This window comes from Meles meles, chromosome X (genome assembly GCF_922984935.1).
Source record: "Meles meles chromosome X, mMelMel3.1 paternal haplotype, whole genome shotgun sequence".
NCBI lineage: Eukaryota > Metazoa > Chordata > Mammalia > Carnivora > Mustelidae > Meles > Meles meles.
In genome coordinates, this window is record NC_060087.1 from 38,868,998 (window position 1) to 38,883,329 (window position 14,332).

The 14,332-nt window shown below is 45.0% G+C and overlaps 1 protein-coding gene across 1 annotated transcript in view; it reads left to right on the forward strand.

Annotated features, from left to right (window-relative positions):
* MAOA (monoamine oxidase A) overlaps nucleotides 1-13,507 on the forward strand; it is a 69,607-nt gene extending 56,100 nt beyond the window's left edge. The window contains exons 10-15 of the mRNA XM_045995168.1: nucleotides 2,563-2,616; nucleotides 6,272-6,329; nucleotides 8,199-8,296; nucleotides 10,132-10,243; nucleotides 10,448-10,510; nucleotides 10,707-13,507. Coding sequence (XP_045851124.1) covers nucleotides 2,563-2,616; nucleotides 6,272-6,329; nucleotides 8,199-8,296; nucleotides 10,132-10,243; nucleotides 10,448-10,510; nucleotides 10,707-10,853 — 532 coding nt within the window. The 3' untranslated portion in view covers nucleotides 10,854-13,507. The remainder of the gene's footprint in view (nucleotides 1-2,562; nucleotides 2,617-6,271; nucleotides 6,330-8,198; nucleotides 8,297-10,131; nucleotides 10,244-10,447; nucleotides 10,511-10,706) is intronic.
* Nucleotides 13,508-14,332: the final 825 nt, after the last annotated feature.

Here is a 14,332-nt window from a genome sequence, read left to right on the forward strand (position 1 = left end):
CCAGGGTTTCGTTCTGTGTCCGGAAGAGGAGAGCTCTCCCCTTGTCCTCCCAGCTCCCACGGTCCGTAGCTCCTCTGGCTGTTGGGGGCCTAGAGGTCCAGACTACAGGCAGTGCTTTCACAAAGGAGTGGCTAAGGAGCGCCTCTGCCTTCCCAAGTGCCCTGCCTTGGACCCTTCCTCAAAGCTCCACAAAGAAAAGAGCTGTTTATTCTCCCATGTGACAGCAGAACAGCGGGGGTTCTGTAAGAGCCAAGTGGCTTCCAGACAACGGCGGTTTTCCCCTCCCCCCTGGGGAGAGTCGACCTCATGCACATTGCATCATTGAGGGGAAATTACAAAACCGGAGGCCGACCCATGACCCGGGACTTAGCAGGCAGCGCTACCGGACTGCCCACGAGTCCTTCTGTAAGCATGTCTGTGGCTGCAGACCATCAGAACTAGCCCCAGCCTCCCTGGGAAGGGCGGTGCTCACACCGCAATGAACTGACGACCAGCACGTCCTCTCCATCCCTAACCCCACTGGGCAAAAAAGGATACAGGTTGTGGGGGCCGTTTACCATCACCTTCTGCGTGCCAGAGGAAAACAGAAGGTGGACGTAAGGGTCTCAGGAGACCATCAAGACCAACCCAGCTGTGGCTGGAAGGACACTGATGGTCTTCTTGCCCCGGGAGTTAGATGTTGTGGCTATCTGCCTTTCTGGGCTTTCTTAGGCTTTATTAGCCAGGATACGCTTGGCACAAGTTTTCCAGATGGGAATGGGGTTATTTAGGCAGTTCCTAAAAAGTGATACTTTAATCTGTTTTATCTGGACCGTTGCCTACGCCCTGCTCTTGCCTCCACACTGCCTGGTCTCCACCCTGCTCTTTGCTCTGGGCAAGGAAAGCCTTGAGGATGGGGGTGGGGGTGGTAATCGTCCAGGCTGTGATTGTGATGACTGGCAAGTACAGAGGACCGTGTACTTTAGAGTCACGAAATGTCCCCAACCCAAAGCACCATGTTTCATTTCCTCAATAAAAACCCCAGAGCAAGTTAAAGAATAGTTGTCTGTAGTTAGAGGTGGGTCAAAGGGGTTGTTGTTGCATTCTCGTTTTGAGATTTGGCAGGAATGGCCACCACGAACTGCCCTTTAGAGAAGGAGCTGTTAAGAAGGACCCAAGATTGAAATCATTTAATGTTTCATCCGATATTGGTGATTTTCACTGAAGTCCTGTATAAGACTCAAAATGACAGATTCTTGCATAAACTTAAAATTTAACCAGAATCATTACTAGTAAGCGTAATGTAACAGTGTTAAATCAAGCAAAATTATGGCTGTATCCCATAGAGTTGATTAGTTCATCTTCCTTAGGTTGTCCACAGATTCCTCCGAAATACTGTTCTCTGGGTTAACGCAAATTCGTTGTGTAATCCTTGCTCCCCAGAATGATCTCAAGTAACAGATGGCTCTAAAGGAATTGCCAGTCAAACTGAGGAACGGTTTAATTTGGGTGTGAGGGAGAGGATGAAGTATCTGTGTTCGGCTCTTGCATTCTCAGTCCTAATCTACTTGTCTTTTTGGCCTAGAATAAAGAAATGTAAGTGTAAAACTTTCTCTAAATGGAGAAATGGAGAAATAATTTCAGTGTCCTTTAGCTCACTGGGATTTGTGAATGCTTTCTAATAATAGTGTTTGTAAGGACTTCTTGTCATGACTCAGTTCTTTAAAACATACATCCAATTAGTAATAATCAGTATTTACAGATTAATTATAACCAAGTTTTACTGAGTTGCTAAATTGGGGGAGGTGCTAGGCCAGTTTCCCGGAAGCCAAGTTGGAGATGGAAATTTGGGTGCAAGGGGTTCATTGGGGTGTGTGCCCTGGTCACTGCCTGTGAGGAAGAGAAGGAATCAGGATTGGGCAGAGCAAGAGGTTGGGCGCCAAGTGTTGTCCCAGCGGAGGTCTCCATCCCACAGGGAACTCTAGAACTGGGATGGCCCTTGATAGGTCTCATGACCTGAGGTGAGGGAGTGGACTTTGGTACCCACCGCACCCCAGAGCCAGTCATTCTGGGGAGACGCGGGACCTGGAGCCAAGCAGCCCTCTTCTACAGAAGGTGGTGGCTGGGGAAGGGTCCAGCCCTGAACTCAGGGTAATGAGTGCTTGGTCCCAGGGAGGGCTCTGGGGGGCCCATGATGGCATCCACTACAACTATGTACTTCAATTTGGTTTTCCAGCTTTTATCAAATTTTTGGCCAAAGGCAAAGTTCACTTACCAAGCTATCATTTAACGCAACATTAATTCAACTAACATTTGATTTCCAAGTATATGCCAAGAGCTGTGCTGAACTCTGGGGGTAAAACACTGAGTAGGAGGTGACCAGTTACTTAGGAGCCTGCAGCCTAGAGGGATTTTGGACACAGGCAGGTGGAAGGCAGCCTGACATTTGCTCTAATAAAGGGAAATAATGGGAGTGCGTGGGAGAGTTCATCAATGCTGAGTGGGCGGAGGCAGGAACATTTCAAAAAAGAGGAGGCAGCTCTTTCTGTCGCCTAATTGCTCAAATGTAACCTCTCTCTGCAGTTTTATACTTGCCCGAAAAGCTGACCGACTCGCCAAGCTCCATAAGGAAATCAGGTAAGAAGTGACATCTGAAACACATGTGAAAGCTTAGCTTCACATTGTACTGGTCGTACAAGCAACAGTATAATGGCGTCTTAAAAAACCCCACGACTCACAAGTAGTCTTAAAATCCCCCCAAAATCAACCTTTTGTCGCCATGGCAACCTTTGTGTTACAAGTCCCCTTGACTCAGGGCTTGCCTGTATGCATAAATTAATTTAGGTTTATATACTTGTGTTTATTGTACAATGGTTGAGAGGTAGGGTTTCCCTGTAGGGTAGATGGAGAAAACCCATAGGAAACATTAGTGGTGCAGAAAGCTTTAGAGGCTGAGTCCTGATTGCTTTGCGAGACCATTATCGCTTTTCCAAGGTTCTCTGACGTGTACTTTTTCCGAAGAGCAAAGCCATACGTGTGGGTTTCAACCTGTTGTGGCCTGTGTATATAGAAGTATCCCCTTTTGATTATCTAGGATACAGCTCTGATGTTCCCTTCTCCTGATAGCTTCCTAGTATAAAGCAATCATTGTAGGACAGTGGCTTTTTTTCTTCCTTCTCCCTTTCTCTTTCCGCCTTGTTGTATTTGTTTTGTTTTGCCTTGGAATCCTTTCCTTTGTTCAGATAAAATCTTACCAGGAACTCTTAACCTGGAAACAGTCATTTGGCTGTTTGCGGAGCGGGGAGGTGTGCCCCAGAGGGTAACCCTAAATCCTTTGTTAGCTTTTGAAGAGGACCAGGACACACACAGATGTACACTTCTCTCTGCTTTTAATTAAACAATTAAGCAGCAAAGAGTTACTTTGATGATTTTGGAATTCAGGCTGCCAAAGTTTCCACATTTGCGCATGAATTTGTTTGAGCTACCATGAGGTCTGATTGGGGAAGGGAACTGTTTGTCCATCTACTCACTCAAAAGAGGAAGAATTTGGGGTCCAGTGGCAGGGAATGGCTTGTCCAGGTCTCCACAGCTAGCTTGTGACAAGTCAGGAATAGTATCCAATGCAAACTTTTTTTTTCATTATGCCACACTAAGCTTGACATTTTCTTTTGGATTTCCTGCTTTCCCTCTTTATTAATAGTAAAATAAATTCCAGCTTGGATGTAGACATTTGGTTATGATTCCACATGGTGGCTGAACTTTTCAAAAGTTTTCATGAGGCAAAACCCTTAGAACTCCAAATGTGTCTTTGACTGGAGCAAGATTCCCAGAACGGGCTGTGTTGACATCTGCCAGAGAATGTTTGGGAAATATGTTTTTTTCTGAGGCCAGTAGATCATGATTTGGTAGGTTAAGGGTGGGGCTTCAGTATTTTGTTGTTTTTTTTTTAAAGATTTTTATTTATATATTTGACATACAGATCACAAGTAGGCAGAGAGGCAGGCAGAGAGAGAGAGAGAGGAGGAAGCAGGTTCCCTGCTGAGCAGAGAGCCCGGTGCGGGGCTCTATCCCAGGACAATGAGATCATGACCTGAGCCGAAGGCAGAGGCTTTAACCCACTGAGCCACCCAGGCCCCCCGGTATTTTGTATTTTTTAACAAGCTTTTTAAATGATTATGATGAGCAGCCAGATTTAGAAACCAGTGAGTAAACACAACTACAAGAGATTTCCACAGTGACCTCTTTTGGCCATCATTTAAAATATGTTTTATTATTTTTAGAGCCCAACTAACCAATCACTTCATCGCTCTAACATTTTTGATTTACCTAACTTTTCCAAATATTTTTACATTTTAATGAGACCAAGGGGTGGGAAAGATGACTTTCTAATGGATTTGTATGAACTCATCATTGACTTATCTGATAACTATAAAATACAGTAAATAATGACTTCCATTTCTATTGTAAATGGCTTATTGTCCATGCATGAAAAATTAACTGCAAGGTAAGTTGACTAGATTTTAGATTTCATTCTGTTTTAATAAAGATTTTATCACATGTCCCAAAAATAAGCTCTAAGCATCATTAAACCTTTAGAATAATGATAGTCCATATTTTTGTTTTCTGATGGACTCTTAAATATTGGCATTCCCTTGTAACACCCACTTGAAGTAGGTAAGAATCTGTCCTCTCATCATAGAGTAGAAAAGAGGCTACCATACTATCCCGAGGTTGGATTTTGATTCAGTACATTTTTATTGAGCCTCAGCCTCCTCATCTTTGACCTAAGGGCCTTGGATTGGACAGAGAGACAGAGGCAGACAGTAGTCTGGAAACTTCTTCCAGTTCTGCCTTTCCTTTATGGTTATTCATCTGCAGTAGGAACAGCTCCTTTAAGGAAACCCAACTTTTCTTGTTTGTACTGAAACTTATAGAGCTACCTAAATGTTCTAGGATATCACCTCACCAGTAGCCTTTTGTTTCTGAAAACCTTCCGTGGGAACACAGTGGTATTTAGCTAATTGCCACCATGTTTATGATTTCACTTCGTCTTCCTGATTTAACACTGCATCTCCACGAAGTGAAAGTTGTGGGGATTATATAAATGGCCTAAATGTGAGCATTTGGACAAATTTATAAGGTTAGATTTTGTCTCACATCATTCAGAGAAATGGAGGACGTGTTTTAAAAATGTTTTCTAATGTACTCAGCAATGTAAAATCGTCATTTTTAAAAACCCCTTTTTTTTAGTACTAATAAATATAATCTTCGTACCCCTCCTTTACCCCCTCTTCTCAATTTTGGCCATTTGTCTCCTCACCTTTCAGAACTCGCCTTTCAGATTCTAGGTAAATCCTGCACCACATTTTTTAGCAAATTTTCCCCCCAGTTGCTCATTAGCTCATAACAAATACTTTGGAGCAGTTTCAATGTTGAAACTATATAAGGATTAAAGTAGGTAAATACCGAAGCATATAATTGGCCCAGTGTGAACCTGTTCAAACAAATCCTAAAACTGAACCATTTATTTTGAAAAGGGGGTGATTTTAGTAAATTAGCACTTTTTAATTTCCCCGAGAGTGGTTGTGAGTTTAAAAATTGTTTCAAGGAGTGTTTAGATCACTGAGCTACTGTTTTTTTTTAAGCTCTACCACATGTCATGAGCTGTGATAGTCATTTACATAATGAATTATGACGGTAGCCAAAGACTGACTGAGGTAACATCGTGTAGCACATTCCTTGGAAGTACTGTAGACCATTCTGTCACGTGCCTGATGACAAGAGTAGAACGACTGTAGGCTTCTCGTGGTGTGGCATATTTTATGTTCTACTTAAAAGATTAAATGAGCTTCGGGTAAAACATAAGTAGAGGATAGTTAAAAGACGCTGTCATGTGGACTGTGGACTCCTAAAAGGGATTATTCTAGAACTCTACGTGTTCCAGAAAAGTGACTTAGCATCATTTCCTAAACCGAGTGTACTTCATTGAATCTTATTTTCCCCCATTTGAATCTTGAATAGATAGGATATTGGGTAGTAAAAGAGGCAAAACTGTAGAAGGAAAATTCTGTTGCGTCTTCAAATCGGATGACCATATTGAGGCATAGAGGGTTGACCCGAGTGCAGAGATTCATGGAACTGTTCATGTTGTATAATCACCACTGATTTTAGATTTTCTTTAATACATCTGGTTCATGGGCGAGAGCCAATGATAATGAGTAAACTCACTGTGTTTATTCTCAACACCTCGGTTATTACTTCCTTAACATTTTTTTTTTATTCTTCTTTACAGGAAGAAGAAGATCTGTGAGCTCTATGCCAAAGTATTAGGATCCCAAGAAGCTTTACAAGTAAGAAACCCTCAGCTTTAATCCTTGGAAGGTTCTGCTCTGTTTGCTCTATGTGGTAAAGCAAAGCAGAGTCTGGTTTCCTGACAGTCTTACAAAGAGAATCTTATGAAAGGATATGCTTACTGGAGGATTAACTTTAGTCACAGAAAGGCCAATGAAAGCAGCCATCAGGTACATGCAATTTCTGATGCAGCAGTTCCTTGGGCTGTTTCCGTGTTCCCTGGATAATTGGCAGCCAATTGCAATCAGGGCGTGGAGTCACGGGAATTATCTCCAGGGTGGGTGATATCAGTTCCCAGAACAGAGGTCCTGCCCTCCCATCAAAGCCAACTGCCTGCTCTGAAGCAAAATCCCAAATATATCCTTGTTTGTTGGAGCGCACTCTAGCGTATGCTCGACAGGATGGGTGGAATCTAGACTCTCCTGTCAAAGCCACACTAATGGATTTCTCCATTCGTATAGTTCATTCCCAGCAGTAAGGATTCCAGTGCGTTCAGTCCACCACCGAGAGGGATGTTAGGAATGAAATTCTTTTTTTTTTTTTTAAAGATTTTATTTATTTATTTGACAGAGAGAGAGAGATCACAAGTAGGCAGAGAGGCAGGCAGAGAGAGAGGAGGAAGCAGGCTCCCTGCGGAGCAGAGAGCCCGATGCGGGGCTCGATCCCAGGACCCTGAGATCATGACCTGAGCCGAAGGCAGCGGCTTAATCCACTGAGGCACCCAGGCGCCCAAGGAATGAAATTCTATCTGAAGATGCTATTAGCTAGCTGGGGGCTCTTTCAGGGGATTACCTCTGAACTGTTCAAACAATAAACTCGCACTCTGTTAGGGAAGAACTCAGAGAAGGTTCTCTCATGTCTCTTAGAAACCATTGTTCATCTCTAATTGTCCCCATTTTACCAGGATTCCCATCATTCACTTTCCCAGCTCAGAGAAATGGCTCCTAAAAAAGCCTTTCTTAGACACTATACTTATCTTTTTTTTTAAAAAAAAGATTTTGTTTAGGGGCGCCTGGGTGGCTCAGTGGGTTAAGCCGCTGCCTTCAGCTCGGGTCATGATCTCAGGGTCCTGGGATCGAGTCCCGCATCGGGCTCTCTGCTCGGCAGTGAGCCTGCTTCCTCCTCCCCCTCTCTCTCTCTCTCTCTGCCTGCCTGCCTCTCTGTCTACTTGTGATTTCTCTCTGTCAAATAAATAAATAAAATCTTAAAAAAAAAAGATTTTGTTTATTTATTCTAGAGATAGTGAGAGAGGGGTTTGTGCAGATGGGTGGAGGAGTAGGGGGAGAAGGACAAGCAGACTGTGCGCTGTGTGCTGCACCTGCTGCGGGGCTCCATCCCAGGACCCCAAGATCATGACCTGTGCGGAAATCAAGAGTCGGACCCCCAACTGACTGAGCCACCCAGGCACGCGCGCATTGTGCTTATCTTATGCCTCCTCCCTACCACCTTTTTTTTTCCAGCTGTGGTAGATGGGGAAGTAAAGCCTGTTAGTTTAGAGAATCCAGAGATTTGAGCAGGCCTTTCCAGAATCTGATTGTTGCTGGGGCTTCCCGTAGACTTAAACTAAAGATTTCAGAGTCTGCGTGGCAGTGCCCTCTCTCCCAGATGCTGGAATATTCCATGCCTTCCCTCATCAAGAGGTCGAAAAAGTCAAAGTATAAGTATACATGTTTTGTCACTTGATACCTCCTTGAAGGCCATTTACTTGGTATGGTCCTGTTTCCCCTTAAAAAGAAAAACAGGGCCATCTTTTTTTTTTTTTTTTAGCGTAAACTTTTGTTAAAGTAAAACATGCAAGAGCCTTCGTGGTTGACGGGTAGTATTTCGGTTTTGTCTTTCCTTTGGAATTCTGTCCCTACTAAATGCAGCCGGTGCATTACGAAGAGAAGAACTGGTGCGAGGAACAGTATTCCGGGGGCTGCTACACCGCCTACTTCCCTCCCGGGATCATGACGCATTACGGCAGGTATGACCCAGACACCATCCTGATTATTCCAAGACATGCACCAAACTTTTTTTCTTTTAAAGATTTATTTGTCGGAGAGAGAGAGAGAGCGCGCCGGTGTGCACAAGTAGGGGGAGCGCCAGGCAGAGGGAGAAGGAGGCTCCCTCCTGAGCAGGGAGCCCAATGTGGGACTCGGTCCCAGGACCTCGGGATCATGACCTGAGCCGAAGGCAGATGCTTAACCATCTGAGCCACCCAGGTGCCCCGTCATGCACCACACTAAACTCATAAGCAAAGTTTAGGGGGAATTATAGAAATAGTAGTCAGCATTCCAATTTCAAATGCCCCGTAGTTAGTGTGTAGATTTCTGGGTGTCCCTAGGAGAATCAAGATGCTGGTACGTAGGAGCTTAGCCATCAGCACACAGAACAATAGCAGAGCGCCGGTGAGGATTTCAGATGTCAGTGCTCCCACTGTCAGTGCTCCATGTGAGCACTCTGCAAGCTGCCATGTCCTCCCACTGGCTTTCTTGAGCCCGATGAGACATCGAGTTTCACGCGACTACCCTAGGCTTCTGGGTGCCCATCTCCACCTACGGACGTTGGCTGCAGACATCTCACTGCAGTCACTCTTCTTCGGCAGAGCTGTCCCTTCCGTGGACAGCTAACCTGTGAGGAGGGGATCTCTGCATGAATTCGGGGAAGCCCAAAGAGAGAGCTTCCTGCTAGATGTCTGCAACTCCTGACGGCCTTCTCAGCCCCCATGCCGTTACCCAAGTGAGGGGCAGGGTGAGAGGCGTTTGGGCATAAGAGTGTCACTGGGTAACATCCATGAACACTGGGTAACATCCGTGGCAGGCTACCTTCCGTCAGGTTCCCAGAGGAGCTGAGCTAGAACGTTACCTCCAGCTCACGTGTGTCCACAGAGAAAGAGAGACTTGGTCACTAAGATTTTTCTTTGTTTTTAATAAATTGAATCAAATAGTCTTTTTGTTAGTGATAACGGGATTGATGAACTGGAATGGTTCGAAGGCAGAGTAGAAGTCCAGAAGTGGAAACTAGAATCAAGGACAGATGAAACCAGAGATTTCTGAATTGGAAAAAGGCGAGAAGGCCTTGCGGGGTACAGGGCATGCCACTTGGGACAGTGGATGAGAATGGCTGCGGACGTGGTCGGTTTCAAAGCCGATGAGCTAGGAGGGGACACTTGCCCATTCATCCCAGTCCTTCTGTGGCTTTCTTTTCTAAGACCTCTTTGGAAGGGAAGGCCCATTTCCCTGTCCTCAGCCAGTCTCCACATAAATTCACAAAAGCTAACTGTACAGACGTGGTTATTTTGAGACAGACAGACATCTAATCCCTCGGGTCTGTCCTTTGCTGGAAATCAGTTCCTTTCCCTATCTTCCCATTCACCACTGTGGTTCCTCCTGATACCCTGGGAGTGCCCGCTTGGCTCGGGTCAGCTGCCGGATCCCCTCTTGTGAAGACTGCACCCCTTTGGAAAGATGGTGTCAGGAGTAGAATGGACTGCAAATAGGAAACCTACAGCCAAGAAATCTGATTATAGTTTTCATGTATGTTCTTGTCTTCTGATCCTAGCTGGCTAGGAAAAGGCCGGTGTCACCTTTAGTGACTAATGATCTGACAGCCCGATTCTCTCTGGCTTGAAAGTTCACATCCTTGGGCACAGGCCCAGGGAACAGGGAGGGGCCTTTTACCTTTGGCTGAGCCACACAGGAGTTTTGGAAATGATATGAGTTGCGCGGTCTTGTCTGGGGTAAATGAGGGCAGCAGTGGGCTCAGTGACCTTCTGTGCCTTCCCAGGTAACTGTACGTGACCTCTCTGTTCTCTCAAAGGGTCATTCGCCAACCGGTTGGCAGGATTTACTTTGCTGGCACAGAGACAGCCACACACTGGAGCGGTTACATGGAAGGGGCAGTAGAGGCCGGTGAACGGGCAGCTAGAGAGGTAAGGCAGGGGGGGACGTCACTGTCTTGCCTGAGGCCGGTGGTGGTTTTGGCATCGGGCCTTTCCGGCTCCTGACACAGATAACGTGCACATCCACTTCTCTGCCACTGCCTCCACTCCTGGGGGCTCCGCGATGGCGCGTGGGGCCAAGTCCGTGGGGACTTTAGAAGCTCACTTCGTAACACCATGGTCACTTTCTTGTAGGTCTTGAATGCTTTGGGGAAGGTGGCCAAAAAAGACATAAGAGTCCAGGAACCTGAATCAAAGGTGAGTTTCGCGGCTTCCTCTCCACGGACCAGTGATGGAATGTAAAGCTCTTGACTCTCATCTTCTAGCTCTTAAGGTCATTGTAGATGCCGCTGTTGGGCATATGTCTGCATGCTGGCCTGGCAGATATGTTCTGCCTGCCCTTGTCCGGGCGAACGAGAGTTGCTCTGCTAATGCTGTCTACTCATCCATCCAGGATGTTCCAGCTATGGAGATCACCCACACCTTCTGGGAGAGGAACCTTCCTTCCGTGACAGGCCTGCTGAAGATCATTGGCTTCTCCACATCAGTCACCGCCCTGTGGATTGTGGCGTACAAATTCAGGCTGCTGACACGATCTTGAGGTTTCGGCCTCACGCTTTCTGCTTACTCTTTTCCCAGTATCATCAAAAGCAAAATGTTGGCAAAGGCCATATCATTGGACCATCTTTAAATGCACTGGTTTTCACCCATAAGTTTAGTCTCAGTTGGTGTCAATGTAAAAACAACCCAAAGAATCACCTCGTTAATTTCAGTAAGATCAAAGCTCCATCACATTCTTTGCTTTGTGTCAACTAACTTGTGTTGACTGGTAGAATAAAACCTTGTGACCAGCTCCCTAATTTCAAGATATGTGATTGAAATGCTGATGAGAAACAACTTCTGTGTCCTGTTTTGCTCTTTTATAATATGAAACGCCGAATAATTGCAGAAACGGAGCGGTTCGCTTTCTCTTTGTAGAGGTTGAATAGGAGGCGACCCAGCCTGTGACCGTCCTTTTCACTCCTTGGGAAACAGAGCCAAGAGGTGTGGCTGAGCCTGGGGATGAGCAGCTCCCCCTTTGGAGGAGGCAGTGAAAGAGAAGTGAAAACAATGGAGGTGTAGACCATTGAGGGACATCTTATGGGTCGTCCTGGCCACTTCCTCCTGTGAAGTCTCTAGACATCTAGTCTGATGTTTCAGGTGACTTGCTGTCACTTGTGTGTAGCTCCCCAGGAGAGCACAGCAGACTAGTGGTGGGACTGTCCCCCAGGAGGCCTCCTGGTGAGCGCTGCAGGAGACTGACTGCAGTAGGCATTTTCTCTTCCTCTTGGAAGATGGCTAGACAGCACGATAACCTCCTCTGCCGATTTCAAAAAAGTATTTTCGTTTTTTCAGGTAGACCCTGGCTGTCTGAAGGCCCCTAGTGGTGTTTTTTTTTTTTCTTTTTTCCTAGGACCACAGTAGAATTAAGCAGATCCGTTAACTTGAATGATGGAGTTACCTTTGAGTAAATATTAACATGCTGATCTCTCTCAAACAGGAACTGAAATACACATGATAAATTCTGATTCCTATTTGTTGAGACTATCAAATAGAGAAAGGAAACTGGGGCTTTATATTCTAATCTCACTGCCTTTAGTTATTAAGTTTATAACAGACATGAAATTGAGTGGTTTTAATATGAAGACTGAATTCTCTATTTTAGGACTAATGTGCACCCAGAACGGTGCCCACCTCTTTCTGGCCTTTACCATTTAAAAAACTCAGATTTCTTAAAGCCCCCTCCAGAGGTTTCAGCCATAAAAGACTACATATAAGCATCTAGGGGAAAAAGTCAACACCAATGTGATCAAAGAAAGCAGTTGACAAGTCTCAGTGGACTTGGGTCCACAGATGGATACAGAGGTCACCTTATCCCATATCATTGATGAATGAGGCACTTCATTTTAGAAGTTTCTAGATAGCTGAAGTTTACTCTTTTGTGTACCAAAAATTTTACATTAAAATGTTGCTGGGTATACTTCCACACATTATTCAATAAGCTTCATTCCAATTTACCTTTTTTAATTAATCAGGTCCATCCTTACGTGTCTTGATCATTTTATTCTTTTATAAGAGAGTGATACCATTGTGTTTGCTCCTCTACTGAATGTCACATGATTGTTTTATAGCTGGTGAAATTACTGCTGCTTCTCTCATACTGCTCTTCCCATTTTTAGGATTTTCATACCCTTATTATCTCCTAATACCTCTTAACCTAATCTCCTATCCTCTACTGAATGAGAATTAAAGATTGCCAGGGAAAATCAACCCAAGTTTATTACATAATTAACCTTATTAATTCACAAGTCTCTGGACCCTGATAATGAGGGCTTAAGGTTTCCAGTTTTGCCTATCCTAAGAGCAAAGAGCAGGATTTTTCTGCCACTCTTTACTTTGTAATTGAAAAGCGTTTTGGCTAGCTAGGAGTTTGGGTATGTTTTGGATATGCTCCAGCCCATAAGGAGTTGGTGCATATTATATCAAACTGCTCAGAGAAATCACAGCCCTGATCTGTTTCAGTTGTTTCTGTTCACTTACTGATTAACTTTGTTCTGACACACCTTTTGGGAAATGCTGACTTCAACTTCTTAACCGGCCAACAGTTTTAACAGTAAGGAGGTTGTTAACATTATCTGTGTTTAATGCTGAAGGACTCCTGAGTACGTAATTTACCCTCCTTTCAAACTTTTTAGAAAACCAATAATTTACCCAAATGAGATCAGCCCCATTAAACTGTTGATTAAACTGTAGATCGAGCTTAAAAATGAATGCTATTCCAGGTGTGCTGAGATGCAAAATCAGAGCTAAGAACTCCCATCATTTTATTTGTCCACCACCAAGATCCTATAGGTCTTTCTTCCCTCCCCAAGAAACTAGAGGCAGTTTAAGCAGCTGATAGAGCCTGGCATCTGCTTCAAAGTCCTGAAGGCTGCGTGGGTCTCACTCCACAGTAAGGTCGAGAATTAAGCTTAAAAAGGTAACCTTTTTGTGACAACTGTTAAAGAAGGTCTTGAACTGCACTGAAGAGAAAACACCGAAGGATCGTGAACTCTGTTTAGTTTGATTGTGAACTTGGTGCCTAATGTTCTGTCTGAAATGTGCCCCAGTGCTACATGTGGGAGTATGCGTATGTGTGTGTTTTGCCATAGAAGTAATGATTTTGCCCGTATGGTACTGTTTTGTTTGTTAATAAAGTGCACTACCATCCCTGACGCAGACCTGGCTCCTCTTTTTAGTCAATGAGGGATGGGCTTACGAGGCTACCTCGTACTGACTCCCAAATTCTCACAGTTCCCTTTGACTTTCACGTTCTATCAGGGTTTCCTGGGAGCTGATTAAATGCTAGAATATTGTGTTCCTGACTGCGTCACAATCAGTGTGGAGTCTAATGGCAGCTTTCTCACCTAAGGACTTCTGATGCCTTGAGCCGATCACTGTGGCTCTCTCTTTCAGTCTCCCCATCTGGAAGAGGATGGGTTGCACCCAATGACTTCTAAGATTCGTTTCAGGGCATCATTATGGGATTTATATATTTGTTGCCAGCGCTCTGGTAACATTTTGGCCTCTACTGGTATGGCAGAGGCAAAGTCACCCTCTGTCTTGGTTCATTCCTTTTCTTAGATTGGATTCCCTGGAAACAAGATTAGAGAATAGGGGCAGAAACTACTGGGGACGGCTCTCAGGAAATACGGCTCAGGGGGGTGAGCAAGGCAAGAGTGGGCAGGAGTTGACCTACTAAGCAATTGCAGCTGAGGCCTCAGCAGATCCTAAGGGGGGAGCTGGGACGGCCCTTCAGAATTGATCCCTACTGAAACAAGGGATCTGGCCTCTATCCCTTCCTTAGCTGACCTCTGAGAGCCGGTGTTGCCTTGGTTTGGGTGAGGCAGGTCCAAGGACCATTCCTAGTGAGGAACTGCAGTGAACTGAGATCAGCCTGTATTCCCAGTAGCCGGGGGATCCAGGGAGAGGCACCCACAGTATCCACTTACTCCCCAGGAGAATATAGTTGCCCTTTGTCATGTATGAAACTTGAGCTTT